This window comes from Apium graveolens, chromosome 10 (assembly GCF_009905375.1).
Source record: "Apium graveolens cultivar Ventura chromosome 10, ASM990537v1, whole genome shotgun sequence".
Taxonomy (NCBI): Eukaryota; Viridiplantae; Streptophyta; class Magnoliopsida; order Apiales; family Apiaceae; genus Apium; species Apium graveolens.
The window spans coordinates 228,085,963-228,108,274 of NC_133656.1; the positions used below are offsets into that span (position 1 = coordinate 228,085,963).

At 34.1% G+C, this 22,312-nt stretch overlaps 2 protein-coding genes across 3 annotated transcripts; one reads left to right on the forward strand and one right to left on the reverse strand.

The window, feature by feature from the left end:
- The first annotated feature begins 76 nt into the window (after positions 1–76).
- Positions 77–5,134, forward strand: LOC141689975 (uncharacterized). Of its 2 annotated transcripts, XR_012562627.1 has the most exons (11): positions 77–436; positions 554–632; positions 731–825; positions 1,630–1,734; positions 1,828–1,907; positions 2,369–2,459; positions 2,531–2,638; positions 2,785–2,871; positions 3,441–3,604; positions 4,410–4,478; positions 4,617–4,669. XR_012562627.1 is itself a non-coding variant. In XM_074494531.1 (10 exons), exons 1-10 carry the CDS (start codon positions 197–199, stop codon positions 4,734–4,736), a joined length of 1,074 nt encoding a protein of 357 aa, XP_074350632.1. In that variant the 5' UTR covers positions 78–196; the 3' UTR covers positions 4,737–5,134. The 2 variants fall into 2 exon arrangements, 1 of the variants encoding a protein (XP_074350632.1); XM_074494531.1 differs by lacking the exon at positions 3,441–3,604 and having other exon boundaries at positions 78–436; positions 4,617–5,134.
- Positions 5,135–6,218: 1,084 nt separating this feature from the next.
- On the reverse strand, positions 6,219–21,199 carry LOC141691928 (uncharacterized). Its single transcript, XM_074496677.1, has 12 exons — positions 20,783–21,199; positions 17,929–18,485; positions 15,381–15,456; positions 14,714–15,011; positions 13,388–14,020; positions 12,029–12,151; positions 10,449–11,051; positions 9,929–10,111; positions 8,932–9,117; positions 8,074–8,328; positions 7,286–7,347; positions 6,219–6,788 (listed from the first exon to the last, which is right to left on the reverse strand). Exons 2-12 carry the CDS (start codon positions 18,465–18,467, stop codon positions 6,327–6,329), a joined length of 3,420 nt encoding a protein of 1,139 aa, XP_074352778.1. The 5' UTR covers positions 18,468–18,485; positions 20,783–21,199; the 3' UTR covers positions 6,219–6,326.
- Positions 21,200–22,312: the final 1,113 nt, after the last annotated feature.

Here is a 22,312-nt window from a genome sequence, read left to right on the forward strand (position 1 = left end):
TTACCATTACTAATCAAGATTAGATTCCCCCATTTGGCTAATTAACATCCCTGTTTCCCCCCATCTTCATCTCACTTCACATATTTACACTTCCCAATTCCCATACACATCCCTGTCTCTATATTTATTCCAAAAACCCGCACAAAAACAAACACCTCGAAAACAGCAAACCGATTCAAATCGATCTCTGTCCGATATGGCCGAGTCCACCGCCGGCGAGAATCCACAAAAAAACGTTACAGAAGAAGTTTCTAGAATCTCCGAGCTCGCTAAAGAGTTACAGGAATCGTCGGCGTCGTTAATCTCCCGTTCGTCATCGGAAGAAGCTTCGCTCCGGCAACGAGCCTTAACGCTCGATTCTAATATCAAAAATCTCCGTGTTTCTATCTCTTCTTCTGTTAAACGCGGCAATTTAGTTCCTAAAGATGCCGAAAAAGTATGATTATTATGCTTACATGCACATTATTATTATGTTTATTTGATTTAATTTGTGTATTTGTTTGTTGTTTAGTTTGAATTTGATGTTATTGTTGTTGTTATTTGATTTATTTAGTTGGAAGAGGAGTTGCGGAGAGCTAGGTATGTGCTGAGTGAAGGCGATGCGGCGTCGTTTCTACCGAGTAAATCGCAAGGTGTGTGTGGTGTTAGGTTTTGGTGTGTGTGAGTGTAGATGCTAGATTTGTAGGGTTTGAATGAATTGATGTGTTGAGGATGTGGTGATTGTGTGCAGGAAGCTTTTTGAGGATGTTTATTGGTCCGATTAATGTTCGTGCTACTCGGAAAGATGTTCAACTCAAAGTGAAGGAGGAGTACAATAGCTTTAGAGTATGATTCTAGTGGTTTTTTGTAATAAAATTTATTTGTGTTGTGTTTGTTATATAATTTAGTGGTAAGAAGTTTAAGCAATGATTTAAATGCTTTTTGTACATCAGTCTATTAATTTCAAGTAGATTTTGAAAATAGTCGTGTGTTTTAGAGTTTTTATGACTAAGAAAGAACTTAGAGTACAGTTATAGTAGTATTAGGTATGTAGTGGATGTGGGACAATATTTAGGCAAAAAGATAAAATTAAACTGGACATTGTGTTTGGTGGTTCGAAATAAATGTACTGTCAGGGTGATTATGATTTTGTGGCTTTTAATGATCTAATTCCTTAGAACTTGTGCCCACAAGATAACTTTCTGCATCACACTTACTTGATGGCTGTAGTGTGTGTTGGTGAGAGGCTTAGGTTTCTTATTAATCAATTAAATTTGAAGAGTTTGTTTGTTCAAAACGTTATTTAGCAAAGCTTGTTACAGATGATAATTGAGATAGTTGGGTAGGTGAAACCATTAGATTAGTATTGTTGGCCTGTAATTTTCAAGTATCAAATCTGAGCTATGTGTCCTGGTTGCATTCTTGGTTCTTCCTTTATAAGCATGCTATCTAGTCTATGCATGACTAAACTGGGAATGAACTCAGATATTCTTGGCTCAGATATTGAATAAGTTTTTGATAACAAATCTATGAATTTTTAAAAGAACGCAACTATGCTGTTAGAGTTGCAGTTGCCTGACTGTAGATTTATTCATTATCGTTGTCAAATTAATATTTGACTATCGATTCTTTAACTGCCTGTAATCGCAGGATAGAACTGCATTGTTATTTCTTGTTTTCCCAACATTACTACTTTGCTTAAGGTCATGGATTTGGGGTGGATGTTTACCTGCACTTCCAGTGCAACTTTACCAGGTACTTGTTTGTAAAATATAAAATAGTATTAATTAAATCAACTAAATGAATAATTTCTTGGCATATCGAAGCATACTAACATTCTTCTTTCAGTCCTGGTTACTATATCTATATACAGGTTTGGCCTTGCGGGAGAATATTTTGAGATTAAATGGAAGTGATATTCGTCCATGGTAATTAAACTAGAAACTTCACTCCATTCATTTAGTCCATCTTGCATGGTGACAACTTGTTTTTTTCTCTTGAAAAAGATGCGGACAGTTTGAGGTTTTCATTAAGCAAGTGAATATACATGTTATTCCTTCTGGCAGGCACATTTCCTTGCAACCGAAATCCCTTACTATTGTGAAAAGTAAAGTATCATTTTATGGTGTGACTTTAGTATCCACATACATATAGATGAGTTCTCTGTAGTGACCTATCACCTATGAAACTCTTTTCCCTGTACAGTATTATTTAAAATGTTTGATAGCTGATTGTGAGAATTGAATTGTAGACATTTCTAGGAGGAACTTTGCGACAGCTTGAACGCTCCTTGGGTTCATTATAGTATTATTTATGTATATTTATAATATTTTATATTTTATTTAGTTGCTACAACCATGAATGGGACATCACAGATATGCATCTGCAGGTGGATATATCATCACTACTTTGCAATAGTTATGGCACTCATCAGTCTGACTTGGGAAATAGGACGACAGCCTGATTGTGAGCAGAAGCAGGCAAGATTTTTTTTTTTTAACAATTTAACCTTTTCACTGTTTTTATAACTATAACCAAGTCTTTTCTGCAGAAAGGTGTGCAACTGTTTTTGAAATGGGCAATAATGCAAGGAATTGCGATGCTTCTGCAAAATAGATATCAAAGACAGAGACTCTACACTCGTATTGCGCTTGGCAAGGTAAAGTAATTGCCTCATCAGTCATCACTAGTAAATTTTAGCTGTAGGTTGTCAATGCTTATTGTTCCCCCTTGCCCACTTGAAAGCACTTTTTTCTGGATGAGACAAATAATCTTATTCTTATATACTTGATAAAAAAATGGTAGGCTAAAAGGATGGATGTTGTGTGGGGAGAAACTGCTGGAGTGGATGGCCAGTTATGGTTGCTGTGCCCTATACTCTTCACATTGCAGGCAAGTCATAACTGCACACTTTTGAATACAACTTTCCTGGATAATGTGTAAAATTTTGCTCAAGGCATGTTAAATTTCTGTTGAGATGAATTATGTAATATATATACTGTTTTTCAGTGGTGTGCCCATGGGCACACAATAAGCACAAACTTCTATAATTTTGGCTGACTTGTTTTGATTGGCCAACACTTGTTAATAATGGTGGACCCCCCTGCATTCACAACAACTCCACCAATCAAAACACTCCAAACTTTATAAATTTTAGTGCTTAGCATGTGCCCATGGGCACACACTAGACAAACCCATATATATATGTCACAGCATGCGTCGAATTTTATAGTCACCTAGTGTTATGTATCATGTATTCATGTGTGTGACATCTAGTTCTATAATTAGTCTACTCCATTTTTCTTTTGTATCATGGTTCATTAATTTTAGTACTGTTTCATATACAATGTATGCTCTTGAGAAATTGATAGTAAATGGAATTTTTGATATGTATTGTTATGAATTAGGATGGATAGCTAAAGGAATTAAATTGTCATAGAAATTGTTTCTTTGTTTGGCAGGAAAGATGGAAGACTATCTTCTTTTCACCACAACTATTTAAGAACTACCTTTTACTGCGGAAAAGGGCACTCTATAACACAACCACTAGGATTCTCTTTCCTTGTTGCCTTGCTACGTATACTGCCTACTCAATCATAAACATGAGCTAACAAGATATCAACAGGTGTCGAGAGCACTAAAAAAAACTTTGAAAATAATTCTGATAATGGCTTGCTCACAGGTCTACCTTTTTTTTATAATTCTAACCTGAGTAGCCATTTTGAAAATAGTAGCGAAGTGCGGTTTCATGATCTTCATAATAAACGTTCTTAGTTTAGTAATTTTTACTTGCCCGTCCTTCATATAATTTGTATAGAGTACAAGTGGTGTTCCTTAACTGTTTATCTTAAATGATCTGTCAAGTAAGTTGATACAGTAACATTATATGTTATGCTTTTTTAAAAATTTTTTTACTTCAACATGCTTCTTTAAAATTGCCTGCATTCCATTCTCTAGAAGTTGGTGAAGTGAACATGATTCATGAGAGATCTATACTTTCCATTTAAATAGCAAAAAATGTAGTGTTTGTGAAGAACACAACTCCTTACTGTAGGATAAGCAATAATTATATCGAAAGTGTGTATGTGTAATTCTCTAATCTGTTGAGTCTATGCCACTCGAGAAGTTTTTTTGGTAGAAGGAATTTGCGTAATCTTTTCGGGGTATATGATAATATTTAAATAATATTTCCGATATATTGCACAATTCCCAAGGAACACTGTATCAAAAAATTTGACTGCCAATGAAAATTGTTGTCATATCTTCAACGTAAGGCTACTTACCCTTCTGATTCCTTAAACAATACCACTTCTTTTGACAGAGGGAGGTGTTGTACTCTCTTAGTCATACACAAACAACCATTTAAGATCAAGGTTTATTCATTGACCGACTACGCTAATGACGGGGAGATGTTGGCTTTTTTGTTTCAGGGTTTTGAAGCATATGTTGGAGTATTGTTGCTTAAAACTGCAGTAGTTGGTGTTGTTTCGGAGTGGCAGGTGAGAACTATATGCGGCTATTAAGTGAAAATCTCTACGATAATTTTGATTAACTAAGGCTTTAATTTTTTTTGTCACCCCTTGTTTGTTGCTTCCTTATATGCAACTTGAATGAATTCTGCATTTTTCTCTTGATAGGTGGTTACTTGCGGAATACTTCTTATAGTTATGGCCGCCGGAAATTTTGTTAACACAGTGCAGACTCTCTTGGTAAAATCTCGGTTCAAGGCAAAGATGAAGAAAGGTAAAAGCAAGTAAAATTTCATGTCAGATTGACAGAGGATCTGTGGTTGGGAGACCAATTTTATAGTTTGGGTCTTAGGGCAATGATGAACAGATGTTACAGTCGCTTTTTCCAAGGCAAATCCCTACCCATGTCACTCCTATATATGCCATAAAATGCTATTGACATTTAGCTAGGGTGATCTTGGTTACCGTGAAACAGAGTTTTTTTAACTTAAAAAACAGAGTTTTGTCCTAGTTGGTCATGATTGTACCAACTATTCTCTTGTAAAACTATTAGTGAGCAATCCATTTGTTATGCTTATGCATTGAAGTCTTCAAAGTTGTCATCTTTTTTGAACGTGCAAATGTAATAATCTCTTCTGTGTGCAATTGTTCAGGCGCTATAATAAAGCCAAGTTTACTGGCTTATAGCTGTCTCTCTTTGCGAAGTTTACTTGAATTTGTGTTTTATCATCCTGGTGCTAAATTTGTCTCTTCTAAATGGGAATACTCCCCAGCCAAAAACATTTCAGCATTTCTGGGCAACAGATTTCGTTTATTTTGCACAAATTTGGCTAATCATTACTATATTAGTAAACAAGTGTTACAAAAGCAAATTTCTAGTTGGTTATATAAAGTCGTTACATCGAAGGATTTGTTTTATGATCATAATAATATTCTTGAAGTATGCTGGATATCAGTACGAATTTCATTTAGTCACATGGCAAAAGACTTACTATGATGAAGTTATTAGAGAAGATGGTCCCTGTAGGAAATCAACCTGTGTTAAACTTTGGCAAGCATAAGATGCTTAGCCCACCCCTAGAGAAGATAAATTTTCTATCACTTGACTTGCTCACAATGGTCCCAGTATGCCGGTAGAAAGCAACTTCTCTTACTATGTCAAAACTTAAAAGCATATGTGATGAGTAATTGTTTGGCACTTTCCTGAACACATTTATTTTCTTTGGTTAGCTCACCCTTGAAGAATATATGGCTTAGCTTACCTCTCGAGAAATATTTTCTGGACCAGGGGAAGTGGGAAACCCAGTTAGAGTATTAATTATAGTTTCCATATCGATTTTTGAAAATGTGGTATGGTAAGAGGTGAGACTCGAAAATGCTGCACTTTGCTGAGTAATGTTCTACCTCTATTCTGCATCAATCTTATGATTCAACAACTTTTGGTAGGAGTAGCATTTTTGAGAACATCAACAGTATATCCGACTCTGAAAGGCTTCGGAAGCATTTTTGAGAACATCAACAGTATATCTGACTCTGAAAGGCTTCGGAAGCACCTCACAAGACTGTTCCCCGGAGTGGCAGATCTGTGATAATAAATGTCACAGATCATCTTATTATCACAGATTATCAGAAAGGAAATTGCTTGATCTTTTTAGCACACTACAATGCTATCCACGCCCGGAGTTTAGATTAATGGTCTCTCACACAATAACAATATCCATACCCGGAGTTTAGAAAGTTGACCTTATAACGGAAATAGACTGAAAAAAGGACAGCACAAAAAACTTAAATTTATCACAAAAATGTTAATCTCTTATGGAATACCAATTCCTAATCTAGTGAATATGATCCTAGAAATTACACATGTATATCACTGTATCAGTAGGATGCCCATGCTGGTTTCATTAATACATTCTCTGGCAGAGTGACAACTGAACCTGATTGGAATATATGAAGATTCTCCAGGAACATATTGATCAGGTTACCAACTCCATAAGAAATGCCTGAGACCATTAGCCCCATTATAACATAGTATAGTACAGTTTTTATATAAGATCTTGGTGGCCTCTTAACATATGCCTTTCCCGAGGCTAGTATAATGATGGATAATAGCGAAGCTGCTGCAACATTTACCAGCTTGAGGTTCCTGTCGTCACTCTTCCGGAAAGAGAAGCCATACGTAACAGGAGGTACTAAGCCAAAGACAAGGAATGATATAATAGCAACGACTGCATGAAGCAGAAAATTCCTTCTGTGGCCCAGTTGTTCATGGTAACGGTCTACTTCCTCATCTAACTGATCAGATGCTTCAGTCTTCTTATCATATTTCAGTTCCCAAATCTGTAGAAGATTTTTTTTGTTAAATATGCAGGTATTCTGACTGCATCACAAGACTGTCTAATGTTTCTTTAAAGGTCATGGCCTAAATTATGATAACACATAGCACATATAATTAGATATCTACTAGTAATATATTGCGATAATTAGGCAAAAGTTTATTGTACGACCTTAAAGTTATGACTTGGAGTTTAATATATGTACTGCAATGTTTTGTAAACACTCTGCATGCATGCTTTACACACCATAGAACATATATAAAACTCCTTAGGCTGACTGTAAGGTCCTAATGTAACAAAACTCTGCTATAATAATCTTTTTGTTTAACTAGTTTCACGAAAGGTTTCATGTCTAACTTCTTAGCTACTCAATTAGCTATTGAAAAAACTTCTAGATACTCAACAATAAATATTGAAGATAGAAATATACTCTGATCACATAACACCAAACCTGAACTAAGTCTCCACATTAAGTTACACTTGAAAGAAAACAATACTTACATTGTGACCAATAACAATTAGTCCTCCAATAAGAGCACCCAATCCCAGAGCCAGAACATTCACTACAATAAAAGAGATGTTAGTGACACTCTGATTGACATCATTGTTACTTTGTCAGACCAAAAATATAAAAACTATAAACTATTAAGACTGCAAAAGAGTTTGAAGCAATACATCCCAAGACGGTAAGGGTTCTTATTGCCTGTAAGTACAATGTTAAAGATGTTGCCAGGAATAACTGTTCTTTCTTGTCATATATGCAGAGTTCTTGGGAGGCACACAGGTCAGAGAGCGAGCTGATGAATATATATCCCTGTGCTATGTGTTTTAATTAATCAATACATGCAGTTTTGCTTTAGTCACAGACTCAAGTTTAACGATAATTTGGTGTTTTTATTATTTAGCTCATCATCAGCATTTCACATTGCAAGATATTGATAAACCTGACAACCAAAAAATAAAGAAACAACCAAGCGGAATATATCAAACTGTGGCATCAACTAATTAATGAACCATGGGGGTAAGGTCCATGTTTCTGACACTTTCTGTTAACATAATCTCTTTATGTAATTTATTATAATTATGAATCAAATATCACCATTTTTATAATTGAGCTAAATTAAACTGAATATCACTGTCTTTCCGGATGGGCCAGCTATAATTCACTCTTTAACAATTAGACACTTACACACATCTCACAGTTAAGATATTATGTACTGGCAACTTTGAGTAAAAGCATGTAAATTATCCAAAACGTAGGTAAAACACAACAAATATGGGAAACTTACATGTGGGAGAATCAGAGCCAGCCGCAGATGACACGACGCCAAGGCTTGTTATTGATTCTACTAATCCTCCATACACAATGCTTTTAATTATATCCAGTCCTTGAATTCCTTCTGTAGATATGCCTCTTTGTTCATTTATTTGTATTCGAGCCTCTAGTTGTTGCAAATTTCCAATTTCTGCTGCATTAGTTAAATTCTGAACTTGCGCATCAGGCTCTTCAGTTTGACTGCTTTCAATTACTATCGTATCACTGACTGCATCATATTGAAAACAAAAAACTGCATTAGTAATTACCAATGAAAGCCTTAGCACTGATGATTGCTTCAATTCTACTTGTAAAACGTGAGTAGATGTAAATCTGTTTAAGGTGAGACATCTTCTGAAAAACTAATGGATACCACAACAATGTCCCTTGGCGATGTTTACTAATCTTTTTCAGCTGAACATGATTGATTCTGGTGTAAAATTAGGGAATATTAGTACAAGCCATAGAATACAATGGCTCTCTGGCTTTTCGCTTGCCAGCTCTCAGGTCCTGCATGATCTCTTAAAATAATTCAAGACAAGCATTCATTTTCTTCATGTTAAAAAATCTGGATGGGACAAAGTGCAAAATAATAAGCAGAATCCACATGCTCCGTAATGCCCAAGACATATTTCTAATTTAGACGAAATCCAGTTGCAAGTTGAAATGTATGTAATAAATGCAGGTAAATCTATATCCTGAGAGAAAGGGTTCTGTGCAGTCACCATTTTAGCTGAACGAAGCAATAGCCCTTTAAAAATAAAATGACAGACCTCAATAACAGTTGCACAAATTTCGAACATGATTAATTAGGTAGCTTTAATTTTCTCACCTGAACTTTTTGGAGCATCTGTATCCTTTAAAGGGTTTTTGAGATCAATTTGTCTTCCCTTGAGCAATAGAGTGTTCTGGATTACTGGAATTGGGGTACTTTGATCAGCTTTCAGGGGTTCATCTCTATATGCCTCTGCTTTGTATATGTTGTTATGTTGATAACCTTCGGAATGAACCTTGTCAGCTTCAGAACAAACAAATAGGATTGTGATCCACAACTTCAATAGCCACAAAATTACTGCATCTAAACTACAACTATGTATCCCTGGTCTATAAGCAGAGAGAAGAACGAAACCAACTGCTTCTGACTTTCAAAATGGAAAATATTTTACAATGTATTCCCTGCCCAATTACAAGTTTCAAGACGAAGAAAAGGAGTATATGAATACTTGTTTGATATGAACTGCAGAGGAAGATTCTAGCTTATCTTAATGCTATTAATCTTTCCCGTCAAATGCACTATATGACCTTGCAACTGGTAAAGAAACAAGTATATCTTAATGCTATTGTTTAGGGTATCATTCCCTAAACAATTTTGATGCCACAAAAGATTAAGCATATTGGCTGCTATGCATGACCTACAACAAGGGTTAAACCTTTGTTGGTCATAGACAAATAATGAAACTCAATTTAACTGTGTCAAGCTGCAACTTTCAAATCTGCTCGCAATTGTTGCACCATCAGTTGTCATCAGATATAAGTAATTTTACTTAAAAAATACAAAAATAAAATACAAGCAGAGGATTGAACTAACTTAGCGAACAATAATGTAAAAACCTAAATCTGTGGAGATCAGGACAAACTTACAAAGCAAATAATGAAATTACATGGATAAAATTTTGATTAGTTGTAAATCCACAAGTCCGGCATATATAATCACATGAAAATATTTTAATTACCCAATCTATTATTCAGCAGGACAAAACAAGATTGACAAATGCAACTGCTGTGTAGGTTGCTCAAGCTGTAAAAGCACAATATTTCTACTCACAAACCTTCATCATTTGTTGTGACTTCTTCATTTCCGGTTTGGGTTGCAAATTTGGATAGAAGCAATGCACTACTTTTTTGCTCATTCTGAAGAGGTGTACTTGAAGTTATGTTCACTTTGCTGATGGTAGGCGACTCTTCATGGAGTAATAGAGGTGTCCGTAATAAAATAGCTGTTTCCTTCTCATCTGCAAAGTCATTGTTCAATATGCGTGAAAAACACAGCTAAAAAACTAGACCTAATCAAAACTTCTCGAGTTCTGGTATTAAAATTCATGGTAAATTTGGTTTAAATTTCTAATGAGGGCACAACAGATGCCCTGAGTATTTTTCAGATGATTGACACACATTCTTCATCTACAGAAGATGAAGATGGGTAGCATATTATAACAATTCTTCGAGAGAACGATATTATTAGTTACTACTACGATATTTGAAGTTAGGACTATAAACATTAAAAATAGTAGGTTATGGTCAAACATGAAATAGTGCTATTTGCCAACATTATGGTGTCAAATCATGTACCTGAATTTATACTTGGTATTGTTCCATTGATCTTTTGGTCTGTTTGGGAAGTCTCGACAGTATTAGAACTGACAGCTGAAGGAATAAAAAACTTGAGTCCACTTTCTTGAGGTTTAAAGGTAGAAATTTCCGCAGCTTCTCTGGAAGTAGTTGGTGGGATGCCGGCCAAAGTTATTCCCGGATGTTTGCTTTCATGACCACGTAGCACCTCATAGTATGAAGGAGACGGAACATTAATGCCACCTTCCTTAGATCCACTGATTTCACTCTGGACACTTTTTCCATCAGCATAAATTGCATCTGAGGGAGTTTTGTTTTCTGAGGATTCCCCATTCTCCTCATTCAAGTTCATAGAAACTTGATCCCTAAGATTATCTAAGTTTTCAGGTTCTGCCAGACTAACTTTTTGAGGAAATGATTTATTAGTTCCATGCTCCATAACTTCTTTGAAATTAGACTTTATAGGTTTTTGGCTTAAATTGGTCTGAGTATGAGAGAAAGATTCATGTATTGGTGAGACACTACCATTTTGTTGGCTTGTCGAGTTTGAAGGAATAAACACTTCAGTGCCAATTATTTCTGCATCTGCACTGGCACCAACTCCTGCATGGGATTTCACATAAGAATAGTAGGACTTCAACGAGAGATTATTAGATAAACATTATCCAGTGAGGTGATATTCTAATCAACAATCCAATCTATTAATTTAATTTAATGTCTGTATATCAATTTATCTTGCCACCAAGCTGTTGAGAATGTGCCTCTTCTGCACCAAAACACTCAGGAGCTTATAGTTTGATGATGATGGATAAGGTTCTGGACACCATACAACCACGAATAACTTGTAATATATATATGTAAGGCGTGAATATAGGGATGTAATTGCCTTCATCCATATCATTATATAAGGAAGTAGGTTCTTTGAGGACTCTTTACACAAGAGAAAAGGGGATACGAGCTAAATGTATTTACACATAAGTACTTGTACTGTCTTCCACTCTTGTTTATTGCCTTCGGCTATTCTGTTCTATAATTTAAATTGCACCTGACAGCCCCTGCTGTCAATTTTCTTCTGATCAACCACTGCTCTAGACAATCTATGACAAAACTTAACTTAATATTTGCCGGATTGTAATTGGTTTATGATGCATCCACATTCTCATTTGAGCATATGAAGAATAATATTTGATGCACATATTGACCCTAAAAAATTACTCATTTGTAGCCACTAAGTTGCCAGGATTCATTATAGAATCCATACACAAGCACTAATTATTAATAAAAATGAAAGCACGTATGATTAGTTCCAGTACTTTTTATTTCTGTGATAAAAACTAAAGGACCAATTCGGTTACGATCATGAATTTGAATTTTTTTCCGACAAACAATACATATATTACAATTACATTTGGCCCATAATCAGACCTCATATAGGTTGGCCAGAGCAGAAAATGTGCCTATCTACATATTTTAGTAGATACATTATCCCACTAACTTAGGTCAGAAATCAAATTTGACAAGATCGAATAGTTAACCTATGGTCAAACAACATATATTTCTACTGCACTTTGTAAACTTACTTGTGTCTGACTGAAAAAGAGTTGAAAACCAGCTTTTCTTCAGAACTTGTGGTTGTGGAGGATCTTGCAAATTATCCTTGTCGCTTCTATCTCCAAACATTCGGAACAACTTAAAGCCATCACCTACAACGTAGATAGAAACATACGCATACTAGTCATATGAGACCAACTATTTAAAAAGAAGAAGCCAGTAAAATACATACAAAATGGATGAAGCACTAAATTTATATTCTTAAGTTGGAAAATATCATACTTTTCGCACTGCTAGTGAACCGAAGCATCCATCTTGATGATTTTGATTTATTTATGCAACATAAAATGTACATTTCAGAGGCTCATTAAAGTTAGCAGTGGATATAAACTCGAGTGAAGAAACATGCAATATGGGAAATATTTAACCAAGTCTCCCACATTAACATCGAAGAGAAAGTTGCCACTTGCCAGTCAGATTGTTAGAGAAGTTAAAATAAACTTTGGAGACAGCAAACCAGAAAAATTGAAATCAAAGATACATTACTATGTAAATCAGTCAAGTTTTATCGATGCAGCAATTCTAAAATTAAACACGGGGGGACAAAAAACCTCTACAGAGTTAACTCCATACAGATACTTAAGCGTCCATAAAGTTCGAAACTGATCTAACTAATAACTTGGGTCATTATCTGTGGCATGGTAATCGAAGCATATAATGTGTAAAACAGCTTTCTTGTTAATATTATTGAGATACATTGTTATTGGCAGTTATGGAAAGAAGTGATTTCCCTATTGCCAGAAGGATTGATTGAGACGTTTATTTTCGGAATTTAATACAGCATTCTCTGAATATTTCACGTTTACCAGTAGCCGACACCAGCTCATCTAAGCAAGGTATGATAAGGTCAATCTATATTCCAGGAACTGTGTTTGGTTTGGTTTGTGCCATCAGAACCATGTAGTCCTTAAGGTAAAATTATAGGTATATTTAAAATAAATTTACTTAATAAATGCAAGGCACTAACATGTAATACCTTCCTGATGCTCCGAGTATTAGCACTGAACATTTCATCTACATAAAGCATTAACAGAGGTCGTGTTGTATTATTAGCGCCCAAGGTGCTATATACTTATTCTGCTAGTAACCTAGATTCAGTTGATTAGTGGCCTCTTGGCACCTACTATCAAGACAGATAGTTAGTCTAACAAGTTATACCTAGTCCCTGGAAAAGTTAAGAGCATTTAAGATGCAGAACCTATTAATTTTCGGACCTTTAGCAACATCTGTGGCGAAAAAACTCGTCATAGTCATCACTCATCATCATCATCACTAAAAGTAGAAATCTAGGAAAACAAAAAATTCTCCATCACACAAATAATATATACCTGTGGGAATGAAGATGCTAAAACAAGATAAGCATCTGAATACATCTGGTTCTTGATCTTGATCAATATTATTAGATGCAGGTGCTCCACTACCATCCACGCAAGTATCAACTGTATCTTGGGATGTGTTGCTGGGTGTTGGCACAGATGTAGATATTGGGCAAGGCCCAGCAACGGTCTCCAATTTGTTACGTTTACCTTCTTCGCCTAAATTTGGAAGTCTGCGTTTCCTTTTACGGATGATCACCCTCTTGGTGATACAAGAATTGCAGTTGGGACAATATAAATCATGTGTATCTTGTTTCCTCAGAACTCCCTCAACATCCAACTCAGAAGCTTCATGATTGCTCGCATATAGTAGGTTAGTATCTGAACTTTGTATCGATTTATTGCCAGATGAATTTAAACTTGTTTTATCTTCTTCTGGAGAAATTTCAGAAGGCAAAGGACTGGAACCGGACAAACTGCCATGTTGCTTTTCATGTTCAAGTTCACTTTCCTGGCTCAAACATTGTCTAGTATTCAAACTCTTTCTTGTCGCATCTACTTCGCTGTCCCTGTTAATTTTCTCTGGAGCAGCATGTTCAATGCTACTATGCCCATTTGAAAATAACCCGTTACTGGATCCCGTACCTGCATTCACACAAATATAGATACTTGTTCATTGCCCAAGTAAGCTTTCTGAGTATATAAGGCTAAATCAATACAAGAAAGTGAATTCATGTGTATGAATAAGAACTCAAAATTTTATAGGAAGCAAAGAGACATAGTACATAGGTGAATGCTGCACATCCGATTGCTGTCTTCCCTCTTGAATTTAATATGTATACACAAAGCATAATTCAACTTTGCTAAATACCAAAAACATAATCTAAATCCTCTATTTGAAATACGAACTGCAAACTCTCAATAACAGATCTTGCTCGCCTCATGTTTCGTAACTATTATCAAACAAGTTCTACGGTGCTTAATAATTTATTAGTCACCGCAATTGAGCCAAAATATGTGAAGCAGATAAATTAACAGTGAAACTATCAGTATTAGCAAATCCAGAATTCAACCGCAAACAAAAAAAAACTAAATAAATGCATACATGAACATGTTCAAGCAGATCTGCACTGTTTACCTCAATTCGAAGCTCGAATCAGAACATAAATTTATCCAGGATATATTAATCTTCTATTAATAAGTATATAAGCAAAAATAAAAAGTAATTTGCATACAAATATAGCACTATACATACACAGATAAAATATAGACACATATGGTCCACGGGTAGGGAACACTATGTGTGTAGGGTTTAAGAATTTTTTTCAATTAAAGTACCTTTAGCATTCTGATAAGAAACACATTTCTCTGAGCTATTTGAATCAACTTGTTCTTTTGATTCTGCTTCTAAGTCATCAATTTCTCCATTAAAATTTAAATTGAGCTCCTCAATTGGTGCAGATACCAAATTATCATCAGCTACAAAATTAATATCCACCTTTTCCTGGTTAAAATCACTATGCAATTGCAACTCGTCATCATCTTCAGCACAATTTAAATTCAGGTTATTAGGTAATTTCGTACTCTGCCTTACTTGCAAGGCTTCATTTTCTTCTTCTGCTTCTTCAATCTCACACTTTATCTCTTCTCTCTCCATCGGTAAAACTTATCCCTCTCTCTCTCTCTCTCTCTCTCTCTCTCTCTCTCTCCTCTCTCTCCTTCCTCTATCTCTCTCCTCTCTCTCACACACTCTCTCTCTTCGCTAGTGTGCTGGTATATATTTTTTCAACAATGGTGCCTGGTGATTGAACAAGCACAGTGAAGCAACCTTATCAACTTCGAAGTCAAGCAACCCCAGCTGGCAAGGGGGCTGGGGTGATTAATGGTGATCATGGACCTTTACCTGACTACAAATATTATCTACCTACACTTGATGCACATGTATTTTACGCCGCTGAGGAAAGAACGAAACACATGTGAATTCAGTACAAATTTGGCTAATTACGATAATGGGCTCCATGGGATCATCGAACAACACTTTCACGTGATGATGGGACCAATACCAAACAACCTCCTTTTGCCTATTCTTTTTTAAAATTCATTTTTTATCCATAATACATTTTTATATTTTGTTTAATAATTTTTTTTTTTGAGAAATTGTTGATAAATTTATAATGCATTAAACAAATAGAGAAAAGGATTTTCAGTGAACTTTCTCTGCGTCCTACGGTCTTACTTTCCTTATTCACCATGGCACCATTAAATATTTCTTTCGATTTTTTCATTTTCAAGCCTATCAAGATTTTGATCGATGTTTTAAACAAAATTAAGCAAATTCATATTCATCTAAGTGGTCAAAATGCAACAATCCATACGAAATCTTCAGTATACCAAAATATACAGAACAAATTTACATAAAATGTCCATGAAATAATTTATTAGAGCATCTCCACGGGAGTAGTTATATTCATTATTTATATTAGTAGAAAATAGATATTATATAAAAATTGATGAACATATAAGGAATTGTGCTTCAGTGATATTAGTTATAATGATTAGTTATATTCAAAAAACAGTTTTTATTGTTATTTTCAAATTTCAACGGTTATCTTTTATCAAAAAGGGTTGGTAAGAAATTATTAATAAAAATTAATTTTTTTTAACTCAATATAAGTGCAAATAATATATATATATATGTATAAAATAAAAATATTTACTGATGTTATTAAAATATTTAAATCATGAAAAAAATTAGTTGACAAACATTACTTTTATATATTATAAAATATTTAACTAATTTTTTTATCCAAATAATTTTTAATAGTTTTTATATAAAAATGTACAACAAAATTATTATATACGTAATTAATAAAATTGGTTAACAGTAATTTTTTTACAACTTTTTGATATTAAATTTTTACAATTAATATTACATAAAGTTAAAATATAAGATTAAATTAGTAATTATATATATATATTAAATATAATTATTATAAATGATAAAGACCTATATACATATATATATAGTGCTAGGTTAGGGTTCAATTCATTCTCAATTATAAAATATTCATCAGTAATGGATAACACTACAAGAATGATTCTTGATATCATGCAAGCGGAAGAAGAAGAGCATGAAGCAAGAATCAGAATGAGTGCCACTTACTTTCATCATCGGCAATATGGAGTGAATTTTATCCCGCGTCATGGAGGTTTTACATTGAATCATCGTGTGATTGATCGTAGTAGAAAAGAAGGTCATACTAGACTATATCGTGATTATTTCTCTAATACGCCTATATATACAGAAGCACAGTTCCGTCGAAGATTTCGGATGCGTAGATCATTATTTTTACGCATTGAAGGAAATGTTAAAGCTCATGATAATTATTTTACTCAACGAACTGATGCTGTAAGATTTCGTGGACTATCATCATTTCAGAAAGTGACAACTGCACTAAGGATGCTTTTATACGGAACAACTGGTGATGCTGTTGATGATTACGTTCGAATTTGTGAGAGTACAGCAATAGAGAGATTTGTTAAAGCAATAGTTGAAGTCTATAGGGCTGAATATTTGAGACGGCCAAATGATGAAGATGTGTCTAGATTGTTAAGAGAAAATGAACAACGAGGATTTCCTGGGATGTTGGGTAGTATTGACTGTATGCACTGGAAGTGGAAAAATTGTCCAACTGGTTGGCAAGGTATGTACACAGGTCATGTTTATGAACCAACTATTATATTAGAAGCAATTGCTTCAAAAGACTTGTGGATTTGGCATTCTTTTTTTGGATTGCCAGGATCATTAAATGATATTAATGTATTAGACCGATCTCATTTATTTGAAGAGTTGGTGGAAGGTCGTGGACCTGAAGTGAGGTTTACCATCAATGGACATGAATATAATATGGGATATTATCTGGCTGATGGTATATATCCTTCTTGGCAAACATTTGTCAAAACTATTTCAAAACCTCAAGGTAACAAAAGTAAGCATTTTGCACATGCACAAGAATCTGTTAGAAAAGATGTGGAGAGAGCATTCGGAGTGTTACAATCTCAATTTGTAATGATTCGTTGACCATCAAGATTTTGGGATGTGGGCACAATGAAGTATATTATGACAGCCTGCATAATTCTACACAATATGATTATTGGAGATGAAAGGAAATTACATATGGAAGATGAAATATTTGATACAGATTCTGAAATGCCAACTGTTAATCCGGATCGTACTCATCCAAGTACGCTTAGGGAATTTGTACAAATGCACCAGCAAATTCGAGATAAACAAGCTCATTTTCAGTTACAAAATGATCTTGTGGAGCATCTTTGGCAGATTCATGGTCGTGATGCAGATTAAGAGACATTATAATTTTTTCAGCTTGTTATGTAACTTTATATTTTTTTTAAGTTGTAATTGTCTATCTAATTTGCTTTTGAACAATAAAGATTATTGATTAATAAAATAAGCAAATTATTCAAGCACATTTGTAGTTGCAAATTAAAGTCAAGTACATGATAGTCACAAATTAAATTCAAAAAGAAGCTACAAAAATAATGTTATGTTTCTCATTATCCTTGCTTTGAGGGCATCATAGTATTTTGATTGATCTAGTGGCATTTTACTAGTATCCAAGGCCATGATAGACGCTTCGTAAACCTCCCTTTCGTGCTCCTCCTTCAGTCTTTCTCGTTCCTCCTTTGCTAAACGAAGTTGTAACTCCTTCTTCTGTAACTGCATCATTTCCTTTTGCAATTGCAAACTGATATTAACCGATTCACTTCGTGCAGAAGCAATGACTAATGCATCTTTCTGCATTGTTTTAAGAAGTTCCAGGCTCTCCTCATCCATGACTTCATTTGCAGCATTTTTTAACTTTTTTGCAGCTTTTCTGCCAATAGGTCGTTCCATTCTTTCATCGGATTCTAGGCTATTAGGATTTTGACTGCTAATGGACCGTGAAGATACATATTTGTCCTTGGCTGGCTTATTTTTCTTTTTCAAACCCGCTTGATATTTTGGTGAGAATCGTAACGCATTCCAGTGGCGAATGAAAATAGATTTCTCTTTCAGTACTGTCTCACACATCTCTATTGCTTGATCTACCTGCATTATAAAATAAATAAGATATTACAAGTTTGAGTTTAGATCACAGTAGCATACTGGAGTTTAGAAATAAACTTCAATTTCCCCATATGGACCACAAAGCAACTTTAAATTATACTTCAGGATACAGGGAGGAAGAGCATGCAAAAATACAATGTAATATAGATGAATTTTGAGTTCTTAAAGTGGACATGCATTTCTCCCAAAATAACACATGCGTACATGATTTGCTTTCTCTGAATATAATTTTGTTCCATGTAATCAAAGCAGTACAGTTGATTTGATATAGTAATTTTAACAACAAATGGCGTAATACATGTCTTTTAAAGAATATATGGAAAACGAAGTTTAACAGATACCAATCCAGAAAATTGCCTAACATAGGGCCCCGAAACTGCATTGGTGCAGGTCGTTCTCGTCTGCTATGCTTCTGTTGTTGTTAGGCATGTTTTACTGATAATAAGGACTCAGGTTAATAGACTCATTAGTTAATATAATAATAAGGACAATTAGCATAACTCTGTCAATGAATCCAATGCTGCACCAGTATACAAGTACCTCAAGTCTAGCAAAGGTGGACTCTTTGGAGATGGTATTACTATATAGCTTATTATTTTTAGATAGCACAAATATATACATCAAAAACATATATGATCACATTTTAAAAAAAACATCATTGATCTGTATAATGTTATAGTATATGCACATCCGAAATTCCAAGCAATGTTACAGGCAAAATCAATCTTATGCAACTCATCAAGGACATCAAAAGTTGCAAGCCAAAAAATCACATAGCACCCCTAGACATAACATACTACATTTAAGAGAACATCAGAACTTAAATTATTCCTATATGAGTTGTCAAGACTTCCATGGCAAGTTCGCGGTTTCTGCAGCAGAAGCTGCAGCCTTGTAGTCCTGGGTATCATAATCTAACAATAATGCTACATGCAAGGTCATTTCTGCCTCCTGGTATATCAATGTCCACTATAATCCAGGAATAATGTCATGTGATGTAAGGTTGCTTCCACCGCGATATGGCCATTTATGCTCGTACTTGCTGGTTTGCAAACAATTTTGATTTTACTGAAAACTATTAGTTCAAGGTTTTAATAATATTTTGTAGTATTTATTATATTTGCAGTTCTTGCTACCCTTGACATTTTAAACAGATACCAATATGTGATTTTATGTTTTAGAGTTAGTGAGTTACATTATTGCTACTAGATCAGTACTGAACAAGAATTGTAAGGACACATATTTTGATATTATGATATAGAGTTATATACTATGAAGATTGTGCTCAATTACATAGTTATACTGCTGCCAGATGGTTCGGACAATTAGAGCAAACATGAAGTTGATGAATGCAGAATAAGTCTAGAGAAAATGTATATGAAGTCTCTTGCAAAATTACTGAAAAAGGTTATCTTGATATAATGATCATTAAATTATGAATTAAATTATAGCGAAGAGAGGAATAATTCTGATCTTTTGTTATTAAATCATTTGTATATTTTAAAGTACATACCAACTTTGGAAGACCGGGAGGTGCTATTGGTTTCGCAATGCAGATTCTTCAATAAATAGAGACTGAAGGAAACAGGCAGCCTAGCTTTAGGTAAGTCGATGAAATGCACTTTAATAAACAGACAAAAACAGTGTTTCAAGATCAAATTACTAAGATTGGTTTAGTTAGATTTTTGTTAGTTTTATTATCATCAATTTGGAGTTTGCAGGTCTTTATTTGGCCTGAGTAAGAAAATAACTTGTATATATATAGTGGTAAATTAAGATTCCAGACTACTAGAACACACAACTTCAAAAAAGTAGAGTCATGTTATGTTAACATACAGAGAAACATAAACATGTTCTTCACAAGTACTTCTACCTTGAGGAAACCTTTGTTTTCACTACCCTGACTCTAAATTTGTACATTGTCTAATCTTAATTGTAAACTTCTCATTTTCTACACCATAATCTCATTGGTACTTGTTAGCTAATCAAAACTCGTGATACACCATAAACCACATGATATAATTTCTTACACGTACCCAAAAAACAATAAACCACATTGTCAATATTCAATCTACACTTACAAGGTCAAAAAATTCAAGAACAACTAAGCATACAAAATAATCACACACAAATGATGCATACAAATAGAGATTCTTGATAAACGTGAAGTCAAGCAAGAATTGGGTAAACAAGAAAATGGCAATAAGAATAAAATCTTGAAAATTAAGAGACATCCCATATTAACAAAAACAACAAAAAAATATTAACCGAAGCAATACCTTATCTTGCTCAGATAATCCACTTTGATTTCTTCCCGATATTTTATTATGAAATCCAATGAATTTAGCCACTTTTTCATTGATTGTGCATCATCGATTACACAAGGAATTAACACTCTGATCACTTACAAGCCCTTCTTTATTTTCATGAAAATAATTCCAAATCCTATTCCAATAACATGTATGTGTCTGATTATTACCCTGTATCGGATCCATACTTACATTCAGCCAAGCCGAAACCAACAGCATGTCCTCTTCAATTAAGAAATTCTTTGATCTTTTCCCCTTTTTTCTGTCTTGAAGCCTCTTGCTGCAATTGGGACCGGGACTGAGATTGAGATTGATGGGAAGGTTGAGAGAATACCATATCTTCAAATTCAAATGAACCATCATTAAGCAGAGATACAAAAGATCCATCCATTTTTTGTAAAACTCCACTCAATTCTAAAATCCCAAACCTTAATTATATATATTTGATGAATCCAGATGTTGTAGCGGGAAGGTGTACAGTGGAGGGAAAACAAGCCGCGGGAGAAATATTGTAGAGGGAAATGACAGGGCCCAGATATAGATGATAGTCCCTCATTCAACAAATGTAGCGTGCCTTTTTCTCGGTATCTAAAATTTTACCTAACAGGTGTCTCCCTTGGAGTACTATTTTTTTACATATTATCTATATTTTTTAAAATTAGGGTTGCCATGTAGATATTATTGCTAACAGGTGCTCTCCCTTGGAGATGCTCTTATAAATTGTTATTATATCTGGTTAATCATGCATGTACTTAGGAACCCGTTGAGCATGGTTGAAAGCTAAGTACTTAAGAATTTATCTTCTATTATACCAGGTTTTGGTTTCGATTCTCGATCATTCTTATAATTTATGAGAACGGATACTCATTCGTAAGGTTATAAGTCATATTTGTATAAAAAAACCGTTTATTAAACATCAAAAATCGACTTACAACTTAAATTTGTTTAAAATGAAAAGTTAAAAGCTATAATATTTTGTTGGGCAAGTTTTTCATGATTTTATGAGTTCGATTTGCTGTATTCACCTCAAATTTTATTAGAATATATATATATATATATATATAATATAAATATATATAATATTCAAAAAATAAAAATGCATATATGAAATATGATATTATTTTTGTCAAATAAAATCAAGTTGTTGAAATAGTTACCTCTTATCGACTTCTCAGTTTAAATCATTTATTGATTCATGATATGTCCAGTCTTTTTAACTTAAAGTTAAAAATTAATGGCTAAATTTTTAAAATTACCATTTATATGCTCACACAAATACTTTTTTAGCGTATCAAGAGCTTCGTCTCAAGTCCTTTAAAAATATTACTAAATTATAACTTGTATAATTTTAATTTTACATTTTATTGACCGATATTTATAAGTGATCATTTGCATGACAAAAAAAATTTATATATAATTAAAAGACACTATTTACGGACTTTAATAGTATAATGAATATATTTTTAGCAACTTAAGAATCTCAATTTTAGCGAAGCCAAA

Coding starts and splice junctions, on each gene's coding strand:
- LOC141689975 (XM_074494531.1), top strand. CDS start 197: ATGGCCGAGTCCACCGCCGGCGAGAATCCACAAAAAAACGTTACAGAA. Junction 826..1,629: donor AGGAGTACAATAGCTTTAGA/GTATGATTCTAG, acceptor CTGTAATCGCAG/GATAGAACTGCATTGTTATT. Junction 1,735..1,827: donor TTCCAGTGCAACTTTACCAG/GTACTTGTTTGT, acceptor TTCTTCTTTCAG/TCCTGGTTACTATATCTATA.
- LOC141691928 (XM_074496677.1), bottom strand. CDS start 18,467: ATGTGTGAGACAGTACTGAAAGAGAAATCTATTTTCATTCGCCACTGG. Junction 15,457..17,928: donor AGAAACATAACATTATTTTT/GTAGCTTCTTTT, acceptor AAAAAAGAATAG/GCAAAAGGAGGTTGTTTGGT. Junction 8,329..8,931: donor AGATGCTCCAAAAAGTTCAG/GTGAGAAAATTA, acceptor AATATGATGCAG/TCAGTGATACGATAGTAATT.